Genomic DNA, 20,322 nt, shown 5'->3' on the forward strand with positions numbered 1-20,322 from the left:
ATCTATTAATGCCTTCTTTGCTCTGATCAATTTTGACTTAGCATGACACAACAAACATCAGCTTCTTGCTTATACTTCTTGGTTGCAAAAAGTTATGTTCTTTTCAAGTTTAAGCAGTGTTGTATTGTGGTTGTCAGATTCTGGATTGTTCTGAGCTTATCTCTTTCTTTAAGGGTATTTTTGGGGTCAAGCAATGCTCAGAAGACGCTGATGCGTTACTTTTGAATGCCAACTTAGCAATGAATTAAGATGCGAAAAGGGCATATAGAATCCTTTGCTTTCAAGTTAAAAATTTAAAATGTGTTATCTTCAGAAGCAATCTTGCACTAATCTTCCATGTGTCTATGTTTATTCATGAAACTGCTTTGAACATATGCTCTGTTAACTTCAGAGAGGAGGTTACCCTGTTGTATACGTATAGTGTCATAAAGCCAATCTCAAAAGTGGACTTCTACAATTACGTAAAGCAGCTGGAGAAATTGGTCAAATGCTGAAATTTACTGTTTCTTTTGATACAAATCATCTTAATTTGCTTCTGTAATACCAGAATCTGAATTACAAATGCGAAGAACAGAGTTTGGCGTATCATGTTCTTTGTCTTTCACAAAACTATCAGAAACTGAACTTAACAATAGATAGATCAGCCTTCAATATTCAGACCAGAGTTTAACATCTCTCAGTTTCTCATTTGATAATTAGGCACCAATGAAGACAAAAAACAATATCAGAAACTCTGTGATCTTGTAGTCTTCGTTTCTAATCACTATCCCAATCCTCATCCCTCTGTTTTCCACTTTTAGTCTTTGAATTGTTGATTGAATTACTGTTCCTGAATCTTGGTTGTTTAGATGCTGATATTGTTCTGTTTTCATCCTCGTCATCATCACTGCTTGAAATATAATTAGCCGGTGGTGCATCTTCTTCATCTTCTGATTCCCACATTGTGTTATCAAGATCACTTAATACATCTTCATCACTCCTCACTTGACGTTGAGGTCGAGGATCGGGGCTTCTTCTCTTAAAATCCTCTCTCGGCCTTCTTGTGTTTGTGTTTGATGATGATCTTGCTCTATCAAATCTCTTTGGAATTTCATCATCATCATCAGAATCCATTTCCCCGTCATCATCTTCATCACTATCGCTGGGCCTCCTCTGGCTACTACGTGTATCCCTTTCATTTCTTCTAAAGCCATGACTTGAATCTCCATAACTACGCAATTCAGGTGTTCTGCTTCTCCCTGCAAACTCCTCTCGGTTCCAGTACCTTATCCGACCAGATTCTTCTTGCTCAGCAGCTTCCTCTTCCTCCCACTCCTTGTCTGCTGCTTCTTCTATCTCAGCTATGAATCTGTCTAGCTCCTCCTGGTCACTATCTTCATCCCCCGGTTCTGATTCTTCTGTATTTTCAACACCACTGCCTCGTTCTGATTGTTTATCTCCATGGAAGACATAAGGGCTTCCTTCCTTTTTGTCGATTGCATTGAAGAATGTTGAGGCAACTCTCTGGATACTAGCCATGGCAACCGGATCTTCAGGGTTAACACCCATTCTCCGTAGCTGCTGTTCTGTTTTCTTTATGTTCAGCTTCTGAGACTCAAGCGCTTGTTCAAATCTCGCTTTGAATAAAGCCTGCAAAACATAAATACTTGTTCATACCATACCACTACATAACACTTGTTGAGCAAGCCACACTTCAATGATTCATAAATCCTAAACCTAAAGATTGTCTGACCCAAGGATGTCGTTAACATAACTAAAGATTCCTGACACAGATAGATCGACCTAAGTTCAATTCTTAAGACTGATATCAACTAACCACATGATCCTCAACTTTTAAGGATGAAATCAAGAACCTGAAACTTTATATCCAAAGATTTATACCTTCCGCTTTGTGAGGGTGTTAACAGGGATTAAGTTCTTGGGCTGCCGGTAGTTTCTACCACGGAACATAATAATAGTTTTCACATTATGTATGTTAATGACTATCCCGCCGCTCAGTCTTGCTATCATGCTTGCCATCTCTTTAATCTTTTCCTTAGGGAAATTATCACAACAAACTTGGACAGTCTCATGAAACTTCCAGTGCATATGCATATTTTGCACCACTCCTCCAAAGACTCCACGAACACCAACAGGAACATAGTTTTTATTCTTGAATCCGATTTTCTTGAACGCTTGTATCTGCTCGGATGTGAAAAGCTCGGGATCATGGACCGGAGATGGTAGCTCAGGAAGATCATACTTCTTAAGCTTTTGCAACAAAAGCGCCACTTTCTTCTTCGCCTGCATCAAAGAGAGACAGCATCAAAATTCAACCCTCTCATACACTTCCCCGTGTAACAACCATCAAATACAAGTTTTCACAACAAGCAATACCACATAAAAAGTCTCAAACTTTAACAAAAATATGAATGCAAACACAACACAGAAGACAAATTCATGGATAAGTATCAATCAATATTTACCCTTTTGAGGTTGTAAATGAGCCGTTCTTCATCAGTCATGAGTTTCTTCTTCAACTTCTTAGCTCTCCTAATCTCTCTTAAGGTCTTACCAGACTCTTTACGCATTCTACTCTCAACTTTGCTCCTCATACTCCTTCCTCTCGATGTTGACATACCTCGAGACCATCCTTTAAACACTTGATTCATCAATGGCTGAAACAAATTGATAGAACCTTCACTTGAGTTACCAATACTCGTATCAGGACTCGATGACAAAACCCGATTCCTTCAAGATCAAAATCGAATTATAAAGTTATAAACTTTACAGAAATTAAACGAATCTAGGAGATGGGTATTGAGTAAATCTCAGTAATCAGCGAGAAGAGAGGATCAGAAGTGGAGTTAGAAATAGAATCTGAACTTACCTAATACATGAATCGGATTGAAGGAGGGAAGATAAAGACCATTTACAAGTTCTCGAGCAGTGTCTCGAGAGACTCCTCGTGACGAACATTTCGCTTCTGCAAAACGAAAAATGGCAAATATTTCGAACAAGAGCGAACGAATCTGTCTGTAAAGCTCCTCGCAAAGGGTTTGAGGGTTTTAGAAGACGATCCAAAATTATTATCATATAAATAAGTTATTTGTCTAAATCGAACAACAAATGTCGTTGTAGTATAGTGGTAAGTATTCCCGCCTGTCACGCGGGTGACCCGGGTTCGATCCCCGGCAACGGCGTATTTTTAAAATTTTTATTCCTTTTTGACATTTATGTCAAATTTACTTAACACTAGAAAAAAGTCTTTAAAAGTACACTGAACGATAAATTTTCTTGTTACTGTGATCTAACTTCTAAGGCTTAATACATTATACTTTTCATCATAAACACTTTTCTCCTCTCCTTTTCTTTACAGATTACAACCAATACAATATATAAATTGATCATCATCATCTATGAGCAGCAGAAGAAGAAGCTTCCTTTAGTTTGTTTCTCTGATGAATCAGCTGTGTTAACGGTTTGACGAGAGGCATCTCCGTCTTTGACAGACATCAGAGAGCAGGTTCCGGGAGATTCAGGAGATAAAACTATGTTTTCTGAAGAGAAAACTCGTCGGTTCGGTGGAGGAATGATCTGTGGCGCTGAAACAGTGGTAAGGTAACGGAGGAGCATTTGAATTATCTCAGTGAAATTTGGCCGTTCGTTAGGATCTTCTTTCCAGCATGATGTGACAATCATCTCTAAATCTCCTGGTAAATCCTCTGCACTTGGCCTCAAGTTCTATTGAAAAACAAACACAAAATTAGTCACAATGGCGGTTTCAATACCTTATCGTTGCTATTGAATCAAATTCTTATCCAAGACACGACCAACATTGCCACAAGAATCCAGGGATCTTTCAAACAAGTAAAGACCAAATGCAGAGAGACCATCAGAGATACAAGGTTCAATCTTACTTTCAGTCTAGTTTCTATTTTGACCTTTTCAAACTTTCCATTTGTGAAAAAATAGAAACTATAGTAAAACTTAGCTAAGTGTAGTTATAATTCAGTTTTTAAACAAATATCTATCACCTTAAACAAACCATAATCGGATTGGTTACCGGTTTCAAACTCCAAAATCTGAAACCAAAACGGTTTTTTTTTATGTGATCAAACCAAACCAGACCAAGCTCAGATCAGTTATTTCAGTTACCATTTTATATGTATTAAGAGGTGTGTTATTTACCTTGAATGCAGCAGCATAGGCTGCTTGTAGATTGGACATGCCTTCAAATGGTAACTTGTTGAGAATAAGTTCCCACAAGACAATGGCAAAGCTGTAAGCATCTACTTTATGATTATAGTGTTTCTTCTCTCCTTGCCTTAACGTAACCGTACTGTAAAGCTGTTTCATTCAATTACCAGGTGTCAAATAAGACAATCGCAAAAAGGATGAAAAAATTCCGGGGTAAGTATTAAAATAATTACCTCGGGGGCCATCCATCGGTATGTACCAGTCTCTGCGGTCATCATCTCGGTTAATGATTCTTCTCTAGCTAAACCAAAATCAGCGAGTTTCACTGTCTTATGATCCGCTGATAAGATCAAATTCTCTGCAAATGCAAATAAGATCATATAAGTTTTTCCATATAAACTATAGAAGTAACGGTTTTTTTATTTTCAGACCTTTTAAATTTCTTTACATTTACCTGGTTTAAGATCGCGGTGAATGATTCCGTGGGAATGTAAACATTCCATTGCGCGAGCAATGTCAAGAGCAAACCCTACAGCCAAACGAATGTCTAAGAGCTTTGGCCGCAAGCTGACTAGATATTTACGCAATGTGCCGCCTAGTAGAAGCTCGGTAACTATAACCATCATGGGTTCTTTGCACGCTCCAATGAACTATACAAAAAAAAAAACCATTTTCCCACACGTTTTTGATTACAACCCAATACTTGTTTAGCCAAAATGAACAGGGTTTGGGAATCATAAACAGAAAGAAAAACAAAAATACTAAACCTTGACCAAATTCTTGTGCTGGACTTTAGACAACATAGCAATCTCTCTAGCAAAACGGTTATCCCTTTTAGCAATCTCTTCAGGGGATTCACCTCTTTTAATAATCTTAATCGCCACTGTTTGGTTTCTATACCTAAAACAAAAAGAAAACACACTTTTCAATCCATCAAACATCTTCTTCAATCATCAACCATCTATAGAAACAGAGAATCTACAAGAAACCAATTGTAACATTAATAATGATTCATGAGTAACACAAACATAAATAGTTCTCTAATCAGAATAAAAGGTTCTCTTGTGCTTCACATATGCAAAGATTCAAACTTTTTTCTCAAGCCCAAGTTCTTCTTATTCATACACTATTCTTCTTCAATCCAACAGTTGAAAGAAAACTCAAAACAAAAGTTCTGAAATTTTGCTCTGTAGCAAAGCAATGATTGAACGGATTTTTTTTAAAAAAAAAATACAGTTTTTATTGGAAGTCAAAGCTTACTTTCCCTCATAAACTTTGGCATGAGCACCTTCACCGATCTTAGGACCAACAAAGAGATGACGAGGATCAACAAGCCATTTAGGATCCAATTCGAACTCTTCATTTGAGTAAAACCCACTTGCAGATCCCATTTCTTCCCCCACAAAAATCAAAACCCAAAACAAAACAAAACAAAAACCCTAGCAGCTAGCTCTAGAGAGAGATGATATGTCAAAGCTGGGGCCTTTTTGATTGATTAATCATTCTGTTTTTGGTTTTATGGAATTGAGAACTATTACAATCAGATAAGAAACAAAGATGCCTTTTTTCTTTTCTTTTGGTGGTGAATCAAAGGTTCCACATAAGAAAAACAGAGAACATAGAAGAATAAAAGAAAGAAGAGACAACAATCAAAATCACAAATCGTCAACTACAAAAAAAAAAAAAAAAAAAAAAAAAAAAAAAACTGCACGAGAAAGAAGGGAATTTGAGAGAGCGATATGAAAGAGAGAGATGATGGAGAAGAAGAAAAATGGAAGAACTGAAGTTGACACTGGAACTGATGGAAGAATTGGTCAAAATTTCGATGATTCGTGTTTGATTTGGTTAAAGATTTCTTTTATAAAAACAAAAGTTTTTGGGTTTTTGATTGTGAAGAAGAAAAAAAAAAAAAAAAAAAAGAAGAGTAAAGAAATCGAAAGTGGTTTGCTTTTTCCGCGTAGGCGTCAGAGTGAGAAGAGAGGTGACAAGAAATCTCCTCTTACTTTCTCTGTCCAAAGACAAAAACACTTATTACAGACGCGGAAGCACACACCCACGGGTCTTTTTCACCACTTTTGCTTATTTTTGTATTTAGTTTTTTTTTTTTTGCTCTTTGTTTCAAATCATTTATGCATATATGTGTTTGAACATGACAAATGTCAAAAATTTGTAATTTATAAGATTGTACACGACTGATTTTAAAAAAAAAATATATCTGAAAGTTTGTTTGTTGATTTAGGGATTCAAGTCGATGATTATTTTTTGAAGATCATGTAGTTTGTATTTTGATATAGAAGGAATTGCGTAGACATCTAACATTCTGAATTAATTTGATCTTTAATGTGTCATTTACGAAATTTCTTTAGTGTATTCTTAGTTGATAATTTTGTATGTTTAAAAACTAAAAATGATTTATTTACATATTTCCTGAATAAATTTTCAAATATGAACTGATTAATGTATCAAAGATTCTACTTAGTGAGTGGTTTAAGCTAACTTTATAGATCGTTTTTTAGAACTTTTGATATATAAATTAACTTATGATAGTGAAGAAAAAAAAGAAAAGAGAAATAAAAAGGAAGACCAAAACTGAAAAGTGAATAGAAAAATCTCGTCGGTGTCTCGGTGAGGTAAACAAACCAAAAAAGAATGAGGTTAGGTGAGATCCATTTACCTATAGCTTACGAACTGTCCTTGTGTGTACCTTGCAGATATATAGTATTTTTTTCACTTTTCAAAAATCATTTTCAATTTATTATATCATCTCTTCTTTTGTCTATTATGATGAAAATTACACATGGATGTTTGTATTGTTTCTTTCTTTAAATAGCTTTTCTGATCTAAATTCAAGTTATAATCAAAACCGAACTAAAAACCTAAACCAAAATTGTATCATTCGAGAACCAAATCCTAAACGGCTTTAATAAATTGGTTCCAGTTTCTATACAACTAACATAAACAAAAAGTAAACTGGACTGCCTTGAACTCATAACTGTGACTTTTTTGATTGCCTCAATGCTTAGGCCGGATGATAATATTGATGTATAAACTGTATATCCATGTCAATATAACAAGATAACCAAACTAAACCGAGTCAAAGGCTTATTACATTACCATTTCGGTATTTGCCATAATGATGTATAAATTGTATATCCATTCATAAAGTCAAAGGCTGCTCCCAAGAGAACCTCTTCTTTCCCCATCGATCTCAACCAGTTTAGCTTCATGCATCCTTCTTCTTTCTTCACTGGCTCTGGAGCTTGGTCTTGGCAACATGAAACTCCGTTTCCACCTTGGCAACAACCTCCTGTGAATCCCTTCTGCTCCACAGGTTTGCGTGGTTCCACTATGCCGTTACCGTTTGGGATTTTATGCTCATCCTCTTTTGCAGCTTCCTCACCTTCTGCTCTGAGTCTCATCCCTCCCTGAAAACGGAAATTATCAGGGTTAAACAAAGTGTTGAATGAACCTAAGCATTCGAGAAATCAGAAAAAGGTAGGAACCTTTAAGGTCCCTTGGCAATGTTTTTCATAAAAGAATAAAAACCTCAACCAGAGTACACATTACAGGTTACTTTTTGCTGTCACTATGCAGAAACTTGGCAACTGTTGTAGCTATTACACTGTAGTATCAGATAGTCATACTAGTTAAGACATAATACGGACTTGTAACATCCACTAGCAAACAAAAGTTTTTATATGTTGAAAAACAGTTGTGATTCCAAGATCTAACACGAGGTTATACATCTTACTTAGAAGCATTGATCTCGGTATACAATTAATACTGGACCCGAGGAAATGTAATAACAAAGACATATCTACAACTAGCTAGAACGCAGAAGTTTGGAAACAGACCTGGAAATCAAAGAATCATGTTGATGCTTGATATCTCGCCATAACTCTTTCCGGTCTGCTACAAGATTAGAAGCATAGACAAAAGAACAGAGAAAATCCTCCTCGAGACTTGGGAGTTGAATGAGACATGTGATCAACTGTCCACTTTTAAAAAGTACCTGATAAGGACTGAGTTACAGTTCCCAATCACCTATCACACTGTAACAGAGTCGCAGCTCTGATCTAACAAACTCACACAATTTTGATCACGCATGATGAGTCTTTACAATAGACTCTCCTAACTATTTATACTCTCTAAAGTTTGTTACGACTTAGAGATAACTTCTTCTTCACTCAAGCTTCCTTCTCACGTGCATTACCACTTGCACGTGTTCTCTTTTGCCTCTCATATACTCTTATGAGCTTATCAATACTCCCCCCTTTGAAATGCCGCTTGCCCTCAAGCGTTTGAAAAACAAAACGGCTTGCTGCGCAATTTATGATCAGCAGCAGAGAAGGATGCTTTGCCTCTTGTAATATCTGCAGTCGAGAAGAAGATGTACTCACTTGATCACCAAGTCTCCAACGATGCCAGCAAGAAGATTCGTCTTGAAGTGCACGCCCAGTTGCAAAGACAGAAACTGCACTCTCCTACACAAGTCAGTAACAAGCTGAAAGACTTCAACTATCAACTCCTCAAGAGCTTGTAGTGGCATTGAGCATAAGATTTTGCAGCCCCCAAAAGTCTTTCTCTGTTTCCTCTGACAAAGCACTATGGCTGCATCTTTTTTCTTTTCTTTTGCTCTTCCAACGGTGCCAAACAGAACAGAGTGATTTGCCAATAGCAAACACTGATAAGATCAGACATTTCTCTATGTCGCCATGCCCAGGAGCTTTGGATAAATCGATGGACCCACCTGACGAAACAGCCTTTGTATGCTCCATTTCAAGACATGAGAGAGTAGCTGGCTTCTGCAAAATATGTCGAACTCCCCAGAGGAAGTTAATGATCTGCAGTTTCTTCTGTTTCCAACAATGCCACACAGAAAAATAAACACTCTTGTTCACAAGTGCTGGGTAACCTCTGCAGAGATTGACACATAATGAGCCATGAAGATCCAATCCATGTTTGTGTTGAAAGTGCAACGTCTCAGCAATCTTTGGATAAGCTTCCCAAACACTGTCCCCTTGAAACATCTTCTCTAACAGAGTCTTTAGCCCAGAGTCTGCAGTCAAATCTCTCCCTTGAAAAGTTACTGGTAACTTTGCCGAAATCACTCCACTGTTATGCAGCATAAAATCAGCCCACACACAAATAAGTCCCAGCCAACTCGCAGACGCAACAATGAAACCAGCAAATATGATGCCACCATAAAAAAATTTGCAGTAGAGACCACTCGCCAATCCATGTGAGGGAGGACAAGAAATAGAAGCTTGTCCAAAACAATCTGCTACACGAGTAGACTTATTAAAGCTCTCTGCAACTTCTGCTCCAAGCAGCATATTAGCGTCATCTAGAGCCACAAGTGTATGTAATCCTCCACAAAGAAGCTGTGGGATGCCTTGTGAATCCCATCTCAACATCCGTTTGAATCTCAACCTTGACATGTGTGACTTGTTCCTCATTCCCATTCTCATATTGTGTTGCAGATTTCTGGTTCTGAACTTAAACATCCAGGTTTTGGGAGACAAACTCAACTTCCTCTGTTGATTTAATCTTTTGCTTCTCACACACAATCCATCGAACACATGGTGTGTATGTTGCTTGCCATCGACACATTCAAGACCATATAGTGACTGAGCACTAGTTTTCCTCATACTAGCAGATGGAAAACGCTCAAGAACACCTAGATAATCACTTCGACTTCTATGGCTGGGTTCCAAAGTAGAGATTGGTACTTGAAGATGTGAAAACGCCACAATCTGGTGAGATAATTGTGTAATCGAGTCCTCGTGAGTAGCTCCGTCATTCTGGATTGAAGTCTTCTCCATACTCACGTTCGTGACCACATCTGCTAAATTGACTTCCCTGAGATCATTGTTTCCCAATTTCTCAGGATCAGAAACATTACTAATCAATATCGCATCTGCAGCCAAGTTGCTTTCCAAGAATAACGCGTCTTGCAATAGCGTTACGTCCTGCGGTAGCGTTTCTAGAATCGATTTTAGCTCTGAACCAATCGGTTTAACACAAATATCTAACACCTTCGACGATCCTTTCTTCTCACCAGAGATTGCAGCAACGTGATTCATCGAATCATCGGTGATTTCCAGATGAATATGAGCTCGCGTCACTGAAATCGGTTGGTTATGCTCAGAACATTGTTGTCGAGATGATCGCTTCTTCTGAAACGAGTGTTGGAACTCCTCCCATCGTCATTCTCGCTCCAATTCAAAGGCGATTCTCTCAGGATCGTCATCGGAACCAAAAGCACACAACAATGATTCCTTCATCGCGATCCAACTCTGGTAAGGACTCACCGCTTCTACATCTTGAAAAAAATCGTTTGCATCGCCTTCAATGAAGCCATGTGCAAGATGCAATTTCTCAAATTCTGTGTAAGCTCCCAACGCAAAATGATTCTCCATCCAATCAAGCCAAGAACGCAAATCAGATCTTGCACCTGTGAAAACTAGAATTGCAACGAGATCCATGGCGTTAGAGACGATCCGAGCACACGAACGCACCATTTGATAAGGACTGAGTTACAGTTCCCAATCACCTATCACACTGTAACAAAGTCGCAGCTCTGATCTAACAAACTCACACAATTCTAATCACGCATGATGAGTCTTTACAATAGACTCTCCTAACTATTTATACTCTCTAAAGTTTGTTACGACTTAGAGATAACTTCTTCTTCACTCAAGCTTCCTTCTCACGTGCATTACCACTTGCACGTGTTCTCTTTTGCCTCTCATATACTCTTATGAGCTTATCAGTACCTGCAGCTTCACTTTGTTGCTCCAGACCACCCAGATCCGACCCAATCTACTAAACTCATAGTTTGAAACAACACTCCAATTACCAAAAACTTTTTTAACAGTCAAAGGAACTCTACCTTCCTTCACCTTAGTTTCCAACAAACAACCAACTTCAAAACCTGACTTAGACCTCAACCAATCACTAACCACCAACTGCTTACTTTCCTTGTTAAATCCCCGAATATTCCAGAAAAATCCAGACATTTAACGTTTGTCTATTTATAAATTGGTTAGTTCTGTTTGTTTCCAGCCCAATTGTATCATATTAGCTATATCCCCTGCTAACCAAGACATAGCCACATCAGATGCAATTAAGCTCGCCAAAGATGTCGATCCAACAGGTTTGTTTGCTCTTCTGTTGCGAATGATTTAAATATTTAGCAGGAGGTATTGTCTTTTGTTTAATCGTCTCAGGTGAGAGAGGACATTTGGTGTTCTTACCAAGTTAGACTTGATGGACAAAGGAACTAATGCATTAGCAGTAAGTACCTTTTTATCTCTTCTTGGTTCATGTGTCATGGTCTAGTTTGATGATTGTACATGACTGATATCATAGTTGGTAAGCCCATCTAGGGATGATGCAATGCAAGTAATTAAATCTACAGAACTGATTTAGGCATGACTGATATTACAAATTTTAATTTAGAAATATTTATCTAACGTACAAAACTGCTTGCCTTAATAAGGTTCTTGAAGGAAGATCATACAAGCTGCAACATCCTTGTGTTGGGATAGTGAACCGTTCATAAGCAGATAACAATAAGAATGTCGATATGATGCTTGCGAGACACAAGGAACGAGAATATTTTGACATTTAACGAGAGTACATTTAAGGGAAACTATGTCTCTTTAATGAAGTCTTACATTTTTAGCTATTGGCTAAATCTGTTGGTTTCATTCTCAGGCTCAACTATACACTATATTAGAGATGTGCCGTGCATTTGATAAGATATTCAAGGAACATCTGGATGGCGGGTAAACATCGTTACTCATCTTCCTGTGGAAATCTTTAGGCTTAAGTTATTGGTTTTTCTTTGGTTAACCTCATATTATTTACATTTTAAGGCGTCTATCGTATCTATGTAGTTTTCGACAATCAACTTCCAGCTGCACTCAAAATGCTTCCTTTTGTTCGCCATCTTTCTCTACAAAGCGTTAAGATAATCTTGTCCGAGGCAGATGGCTATTAACCTCACTTGATTGTACCTGAACAGGGTTATCGCCATCTTATTGAAGGGTCGCTGGGCTACTTTAGAGGTCCAGCCGAAGCTTCTGTGGATGCTGTAAGTTCTTCTGAAGTGTATCTTCACTTCACTCTTATACATATACAAGATCGTAATGAGTTTGACGCGTATGCAGCAGGTTCACTTTGTCTTGAAAGAGCTTGTGAGGAAGTCAATATCAGAAACTGAGGTGAGACACTTATTGTGAACTGCTCTCTGCAATTCGTAGAAGTGTATGAGAAATCCACTCAATCCAGAGCATTATTTTGTCGATGCTTTTATCCTTTTTTATCAAATCTCTCCAGTAAGAAAAATATATCCTTTGGTTTCTTTGAGTTGTCGGCAAATATAGAAGCCAGCTCATCAAAAGTATCGGTAAACATAGCAAGCAAGACCTTCCCTTTGAATTTATTGGAGCTGAAACTTTTATCCTCTTCGAGAAAAGGGCAGTTTAAAGCACACAAAACTTTCAAGTTCTGTGATGATTTCAACAACCGTTTAACTGCAATATGGTCAATGGTGGTTCTGGAGACATCCAAACAGGTTAGTGTTGGTAGCCTCTCCCAATTATCTAATGCAACTTTCCACTTTATGTTTGATGTCCCGGCAACAGAGAGGTAGCGAACAGACACAACTTTTCCCAGTGCTTCTTCGTTGATGTTCAGACAATCTAAGAATCCAAGATCACTGAGCTGTGGGCAATGTTTGGCCAAAGATTCTATAGCCTCAGAACTAACATCCCTCAATGCCAGAAACCCGTAGCTTTTTCAGTTTAGGACAACAAAATGCTATAACTCTTATAGCATCACTAGTGATCTCCTCGCAGAAGTCAGGTCCAAGTTGAAGGCTCTCAAGAGCTTCATGGCGTACCGCAAGTTTAGACAATGTAGCATCTGTAATCTTCCTGCAATAGTCGCCGCTAACTTCAAGCAGATTCCTTGCTCTGAGATGAATGATGGCATCAGCAGAGTCAACGCCAAGAAACCTAATCTTCTGAAGATGAGTATAACTTGGTGAATCAAGCTTGTTCTTTCCTTTCTCCTCCACTCTCTTCCGCACCCTACGACTCATATCTTTGATTAGATGTATACACACTCTAATGAGAAATCCCTCTAGCAGCTACCAAAATTAAACCACTTTGGTTACTTTAATAGTTAGGGATTGGATTCAAAATCTGAATTCGTACCAAATCATGTATATTTTAAAATCCCATTACTTTTTTCTCTCTCCCACATAAATCGAAAAAGTTTTTTAAGAAATCGAAGACCAAAATAAGTAAGATTAACAACAGTCGTTTAGAGTAAGACCAAAATCGAAGACTAACAACAGTCGTTTAGAGTAAGATTTGCACATTTTAAGTAAAAGCCAAATTAAAAGAGAAAAGTGCACATTAACTATTGCTATTAGTAAACAGTCTCTTTTTGTAACGAGAACTTTATGTTAAGAGGGCAAAACATTCAAAGTCTTCAAATCTTCGATATCATAACTATTTTGGCTCCATGTGTTTCAATTTCGTCAATCCCATTAGCAAACTTTTCCAGATATGCAACAAGAAAGTTTAAAAGTAAACAAAAAATGTCCCATCTAACGTTTGCAGGGAAGGGAGATCAAAAACTTATAATTAAAACTCTGCTTTTCTTCAACGCTTTCTATCGGCCCGCCTAGGCCTGGGCATTCGGGTACCCGTTCGGGTTCGGTTCGGGTATTTCAGGTTTTCGGGTTTTCGGGTTTAGAGATATAGGACTCGTTCGGGTATTTCTACACTTCGGGTTCGGATCGGATTCGGTTCGGGTATTTCGGTTTGGATTCGGATTATCCGAAGTTCACAAAACTCAAAATTTTAGTATCTAATTTAATCTAAATTATTCAATAATACGTAATATATCTAAAAATTTAGAGTATTTTCTACCCAAATTTACTAATAAACAGTTTAAATACTTCAAATTGTCAAAAATATCTAAAAATCTGAATATTTTGAACACTTATATTATTAAAATTATAAATATTACTAATATATTACTACTATATATTAATAATGTTGGTATATTCGGATACCCGTTCAGATTTTGGTTCGGATCGGGTTCGAATTCGGATTTTCGGATTTAGAGATTTAGAACCCGTTTGAGTATTTTACAATTTCGGATACGGATTCGGATCGGGTTTTTTGGATCGGATTCGGATCGGATATTCGGATCCGGGTATTTTAATCAGGCCTAGGCCCGCCATTTGTATACCGGTTTGCCATTTGGATTGAGTATCTCGTCTTCACGCAGCTTACGTTTGCGACCCTTTTTCTGTCCATTTAAAAATCCTCTTAATCAGAGATTGTTCTACTTCTTGTTGCATTAAAAATTATAAAGAAACAGTTATTTCTTTGGAGACTGATGATGGGCCTGTTCGTTTGCCTGTCGCCAGCGACAGAAACGAGCAACAGCGACAGAAAGTTGTTCGTTTACCTGTCGCTAGTTTAGCAACCAGTCGCAGCGACTATCGCCAGCGATCAGTGACCGTAATTTTCAGTCGTTAAAATTTTCAGCGACTGTTGCCAACGATCAGCGATCAGTCGCTGGATCCAGCGACAGGCAAACGAACAACATAGCGACCAAGAAATAAAAAAATAAAAATTGATAAATTAAATATGATCAAAATTAAAATTAGTTAAGTAAAAATATAATTATGTATAGTTATTAAAATTAAACTAAATCTAAGTAAATAAAATAAAAAATTAATTTGAATATATTTAAATAAAATTCTAAAAATATCAGTTATACACAAACTAAATTTAACAATATTAAAAATAAATAAATTAAAAATAAAATTCAAATTATTTATTTAAAAATATGTAAATATGATGATTGTCAAAAAAAGAAAAAAAATGTAAATATGTTTTTAATTTATTTTCATGGCTATATGTAAATTTTTTTTAAATAAAAATAAAAATTATCAAAAATTAAGTTTTATTAATTTCTTTTAAAAATATATGGTATTTAGTCGCAGCGACAGGCAAACGAACAATTTAACGAGTCGCTAGCGAAGACAAACGAACAACATATGCTGTCGCTGAAATCTGTAGCTGGTCGCTGTCGCTGGATCTAGCGACAAGAAAATGAACAGGGCCGATATTATTACCTGTAATTCCTTCTGCATTGACATATCCGCGTATAACTTTTCCAAATTATTAGCCCTGCTCCTCCGTGCCTCAAGGTCTCTATAGGACCTATCCATTTTCCTGTTTCAAGAAATAGAAGATGATGAGTATTGCTTATCTGTATGATACCCTTGGAAACATCTAATGCATTTCGGAGACATACTTTTGAATATCTCTCGGGATCCCTCTCGCAGAGATATCACTTCTGCTTCTACTTTCTGACTCCAGTTCTCTAGCCTCCTCTCTGATAAAGAAGGACCAGCGTTACAGATCATAAGACAACATGATTAACGTGGTAACGTTAATGTCTTTTGAATCTTGTAGGAAACGAGGTTTTCCAGTGTCGAATATGAACAATCACATTGAAAGAGAAAAAGTATGAAAAAGCTGCACCAAGTAAGAAAGGACTAAAAAACGTTGGGATTAACCTGTCTTCTGCATAGTAAACATGTCTACGGCTTGACTGACCCTCAGTACATTGCAGTGATGAAGTAAGCTTGTCAATTTTCTACAAAAGATAAAGAGAAAAATGGATGAATATGATTGTAAGCAGAAAGCTCTCGGGATGTGAACGAGGAAAGACTACATACGTTTTTCTCACTCTGCCATTTTTGGAACACATATCCTATATCTTGGGTCTTCATTATCATGAGCTCTTCCGCACAGTATTTATTTACCTCATCCCTGAAAACAATATCTTTGTCACATTGACAGACCAAGGAGAAAAGGAGGAACCATGAGAGTGAAAACGACAAAATTAGATATGCTTACTTTGGTCTATGATTTCCACGATCTGTTTTACTATTGATCATCTTAAAGTTGAATTCATCTGGCTTCTTGAATGCCGCCTTCTGCCTAAGTATCTACAGTAAAATTAAGAATAAAAACGGCGTTAGAGAAGCTGAACTCTACAACACAAGCTAGCTAAGAATAATGCCTTGAATGGTTTTTGAGTTTCTTTAGCTATCTCACAGATATAAACCAGTCAATCAATCCCTTAAACCAACAAATGTCTATACATACTTGAAAGACTACATTCTGCTAAAACCTGGGATCTCTCAACAGCAGAATCATAACAGAGATACAATTGTAAACAGAGAGAGTGTGTAAGTGGTACCTTTAAAGTATCCTGCTTTTTGTGATAAGCTTTAGCTCGGATAACATAATCCTTATGCTTCTCGAGGAGACCAAACTTCTTTCTCGCTTGCCTGATACATATAAAAATCCAAACTTTAATTAAAAAAAAAAGAAGAGAAATTTGGCAAAACAAAAAGGAAGAAAGAAGAAGAGCAAATCCCCAAACTTACGGCTGAGATCGCTCCTTATGAGCAGGCCGTGGAACACAATTACGCAGCGACGACATGTTTGAACTCTGCAAATACAGTCACGAAAACTCTAGGATTAAGAGAGCTTAAACATCAAACCTACTCCAGTTCATGAGCTTAATGAATTTGAAACTAAAACCTAATCACAAGTCTGAACATCCTGACGTTTAAACCAAACTATGAACTGTAGCTGACTGAATTGAGAAAAAAAAAGGAAAAGGGGAAAAAGCCAAAGTCTCTCACGTGAAATACAGGGGAACCCTAGAAGAAGCAACCGCCGGGATTACAACAATTTCACCAGTGACCTTGAAACTCGATTTCTGGAGACGAGTAGAGAAGTCGGCGAGTCTAAAGGTTCTGAAACCGAAAATTGAAAATTGAAACCGAAACATTCTGGCTGAATCTAAAGGTTAGATTTAATGGGGGCGAATTACGATTACTTATCTACTTACCTTTTTAATCAAAACTAGGCACGTATGCGCGGTATTACTTTTGCGTAAATTTTTAACACGTAAACCTCTATTCAAACCTACATGGTTGATATTTATAAGGAAAAATTAAAATATAATATAGTTAACTGGTATTATATTTATATTATTCTAAACTAATCTAAACATTTTCAACAATTTGTTTAGGTATGTTAAATCAAATTTGGATTTGATCCCAAACGTTTGTACGAGATTATATTTGTCGATATAATTATTTAATATAACATTGAAATAATAATAGTTTCATCAAAAAATCCGGATGACATGACAACAGATTCAGATTAAATGTGAATCGAATTAGTAATTAATTAGATTTTTGTTAAATCCATAAACTATGAACCGGATAAAAAATACCAAAAATTAAAAATTTCCGATCATATGACCCAAAATGTCAAGTTGGTCAAACACTTTCTGATAGACTTGTCTCATAATGAAGTTTATATTTTTTTACCCATAGTAAAATTTTTATTAAACTTGTAAATTATTAAATTTGTAAAGAGAGCTTCAATCACCTACCCCCTTTGCACGGTACATTATATATTACTAATTACCACTCCTCTTTTCTTTTTCTTTTTCTTTTTCTTTTTACTTTTTTTCAAAGTTAATTAAGATTTTTTATTTAATGTTACCATTTCTTTTGAATATTTTTGATATATGTTATTTTTGCTTTTTTTTGTTTGACTAGTGTTCTAAAATGTGGTAAATCTTCTTATTTTCTTTTTGTATTTTATTTGACATCGTTTATACTGGAAATTTTGTTTTTATATTATTGTATATGTGAATTGTTTGCAAATGGATAATTATATATGAAGGGAAAGCTAAAAAAAAATGTATTTGAATCGATCAGTTTGTCCCAATTTTTTAATAGAGTAGTCTTCATTATATTTATTCATTTTAAGGTATTTTATTATACTCTCTCACTTCTTTAGGTTGTGTACTTTTGTTATACAATTTTTAAATCAGAATTTTTTTTATTATAGTAGTTTTTACCAATTTTATATTATTACATATTTAAATTTATACACATAAATTCTCTTTGTTTTTAAATTAATGAACTATGCACCATGTTAAAATCAATATAATAACACTAAATTTATACCAAAACAAATTATGTGCTAATAACCTTTATGCATACTGAAAATATATGATTCGTTAATTAATACAAATTTTTCTTTGAATAAAATTTTAATACAATAATATTTTAAAATAAAAAATATTGTTTATCTTACACACAATAATTACGCAGTGTATAAAAAATTACAAATAATATTTCTGAGATTATATACTTTACTAAATTGATCATTACCTTATACTGATAACTAGGTATTAGTCCACGCAATGCGTGGTTGTATGCATAATATTGGTTTTATTATATTTCTGAATATTTATAAAAAAATATTTTGTTTTTTTCCTGGTAACAATAACATAATCAAATAAGAGATTTTTTTCTTAAAATTGTATTATAGTAAAATTGTATCAAACAAAATTATCAAAAAAAATAATAACTATATATAAAAATATTATGTATAAATATTCATCATTTCAAAGTTTCAGGAAATATAAATAGAAGATATATATATATATATATATATATATATATATATCATATAACTAAAAATATAGCTAATAAAAATAAAAAAATATGAAAATTTAACCAAAGACATTTTATCTTGAAAGATAAAAAAATTAGTGGGAGAATGAAATTTATAATAATTATTGGGTAGGAGTTACATTTGAATATAGAATTACACATGACGTTAAATGTGAGTTAATTAGAAATAATTTTTTAATTTGTTTTATGTTTTTTATAAAAGGAATACCAAGTGGTCAAATGAAATTTTAAACTTACACATGATTTGTTTTTTTTGTTGGTATAAACTCATACATATTTAAATTCATATTATTTTGTAAGTGACAAACTAATTTAGTTTTCGTATAACATCATATGAACTTCAATCTAAATAATTTTAAAAATTTCCAAGGAAAACTTTTATCTTTTTGGTTTCTTTTTCTAAATTTTCACTCATCAATATAAATTATAGTGCTAGATTTCATACTAATGGTTTCATCTTTAGAGGGTTTAATTAGATGGTATATTTTAAAAATTATATTCTTTTTCTATATATTACTCTATTTAAATTTGAGTGCTAGAAGAGAATAGAGAATTAGACATGGATATTTTCAACCTCATGAACTTGTGGAGTGAATATAGTAGAATATTAAAAAAAAATTACTTATAAGATGATAATCTAAAATAGACAATGGAGATAAACCTTTTAAACATCAAAAACAATGTAATATATATATATATATATATATACCTTACAAACTCGAAAACTATAATTTAGAATTAAGCTTTTACAATGATATTTGAATTGATGTTTTAACCCACACAACAACAACAACAAAAAAACACAAAACAAAACAAAACAAAAAGATTTGAAGTATAGTAAAAGAGGATGAGAGAATGAATGAATGAGAGAATAAGAGAATGAGTATTTATAGGAATAGAAGTGATGTAGAATTATATTTAGAAAAATAGGAGTTACAATTCTAAGTTATTATGTGTTTTACTAATATTATTTTTCTATATTTTACTCTATTTAAATTTGAGTATTAGAAGAGAATACAGAATTAGACATAGATCTTTTCAACCTCATGACCTTGTGGGGTGAACATAGTAAAAGAGTATAAAAAATGATTACTTACAAGATGATAATCTAAAATAGACAATGCAGATAAACCTTTTAAAATATCAAAAACTATGAAGATAAACTTTTTAAAAAATCAAAAACTATGTATTAACAACAACAACAAAATTTGAGATATAGTTGAAGAGGATGAGAGAATGAAAGAACGAGAGAATGAGTATTTATAGGAATAGAAGTGCTGTAAAATTCTAATTTATTATGTGTTTTAATACAATTAAGTGGAGAAATATAGATAAGAGTTACAATTCTAATTTATTATGTGTTTTAATACAATTGAGTGGAGAAATATAGTTAATGCATACTTTATATAATTTCTATTTTATATTAAAATGTGAGTTAAATTTCATGATTAAATATTTTTCATTTGTGGATTAAAAATAATAATTTTCTTAATTGTATTGCCAAGTGGACCAATAAGGAGAGACTGAAA

At 34.9% G+C, this 20,322-nt stretch overlaps 3 protein-coding genes and 1 non-coding gene across 6 annotated transcripts; 1 reads left to right on the top strand and 3 right to left on the bottom strand.

The window, feature by feature from the left end:
* Window positions 1-503: 503 nt before the first annotated feature.
* LOC104710596 (CRM-domain containing factor CFM9, mitochondrial) lies at window positions 504-3,028 on the bottom strand. Of its 2 annotated transcripts, none has more exons than XM_010427230.3 (4): window positions 2,870-3,028; window positions 2,466-2,730; window positions 1,882-2,283; window positions 504-1,629 (listed from the first exon to the last, which is right to left on the bottom strand). In XM_010427230.3, exons 1-4 carry the CDS (start codon window positions 2,956-2,958, stop codon window positions 757-759), a joined length of 1,629 nt encoding a protein of 542 aa, XP_010425532.2. In that variant the 5' UTR covers window positions 2,959-3,028; the 3' UTR covers window positions 504-756. The 2 variants fall into 2 exon arrangements, with proteins under 2 accessions (XP_010425532.2, XP_087320237.1); XM_087464111.1 differs by having other exon boundaries at window positions 2,466-2,657; window positions 2,870-3,019.
* Window positions 3,029-3,110: 82 nt separating this feature from the next.
* On the top strand, window positions 3,111-3,182 carry TRNAD-GUC (transfer RNA aspartic acid (anticodon GUC)). Its single transcript has one exon. It is a non-coding gene; the product is annotated as a tRNA-Asp (tRNA).
* A 78-nt stretch (window positions 3,183-3,260) lies between these two features.
* Window positions 3,261-6,180, bottom strand: LOC104710597 (serine/threonine-protein kinase STY13-like). Its single transcript, XM_087464112.1, has 6 exons — window positions 5,440-6,180; window positions 4,947-5,079; window positions 4,634-4,829; window positions 4,413-4,537; window positions 4,171-4,329; window positions 3,261-3,723 (listed from the first exon to the last, which is right to left on the bottom strand). Exons 1-6 carry the CDS (start codon window positions 5,568-5,570, stop codon window positions 3,397-3,399), a joined length of 1,071 nt encoding a protein of 356 aa, XP_087320238.1. The 5' UTR covers window positions 5,571-6,180; the 3' UTR covers window positions 3,261-3,396.
* Window positions 6,181-11,605: 5,425 nt separating this feature from the next.
* LOC104710599 (putative U3 small nucleolar RNA-associated protein 11) lies at window positions 11,606-17,587 on the bottom strand. Of its 2 annotated transcripts, none has more exons than XM_087464113.1 (9): window positions 16,937-17,587; window positions 16,676-16,740; window positions 16,486-16,576; window positions 16,140-16,231; window positions 15,959-16,052; window positions 15,797-15,876; window positions 15,532-15,612; window positions 15,350-15,449; window positions 11,606-13,280 (listed from the first exon to the last, which is right to left on the bottom strand). In XM_087464113.1, exons 2-9 carry the CDS (start codon window positions 16,729-16,731, stop codon window positions 13,239-13,241), a joined length of 636 nt encoding a protein of 211 aa, XP_087320239.1. In that variant the 5' UTR covers window positions 16,732-16,740; window positions 16,937-17,587; the 3' UTR covers window positions 11,606-13,238. The 2 variants fall into 2 exon arrangements, with proteins under 2 accessions (XP_087320239.1, XP_010425534.2); XM_010427232.3 differs by lacking the exon at window positions 11,606-13,280 and adding an exon at window positions 14,191-14,514.
* Window positions 17,588-20,322: the final 2,735 nt, after the last annotated feature.

The sequence above is a fragment of the Camelina sativa genome, chromosome 9, assembly GCF_030686135.1.
Source record: "Camelina sativa cultivar CO46 ecotype springtype chromosome 9, ASM3068613v1".
Lineage (NCBI taxonomy): Eukaryota > Viridiplantae > Streptophyta > Magnoliopsida > Brassicales > Brassicaceae > Camelina > Camelina sativa.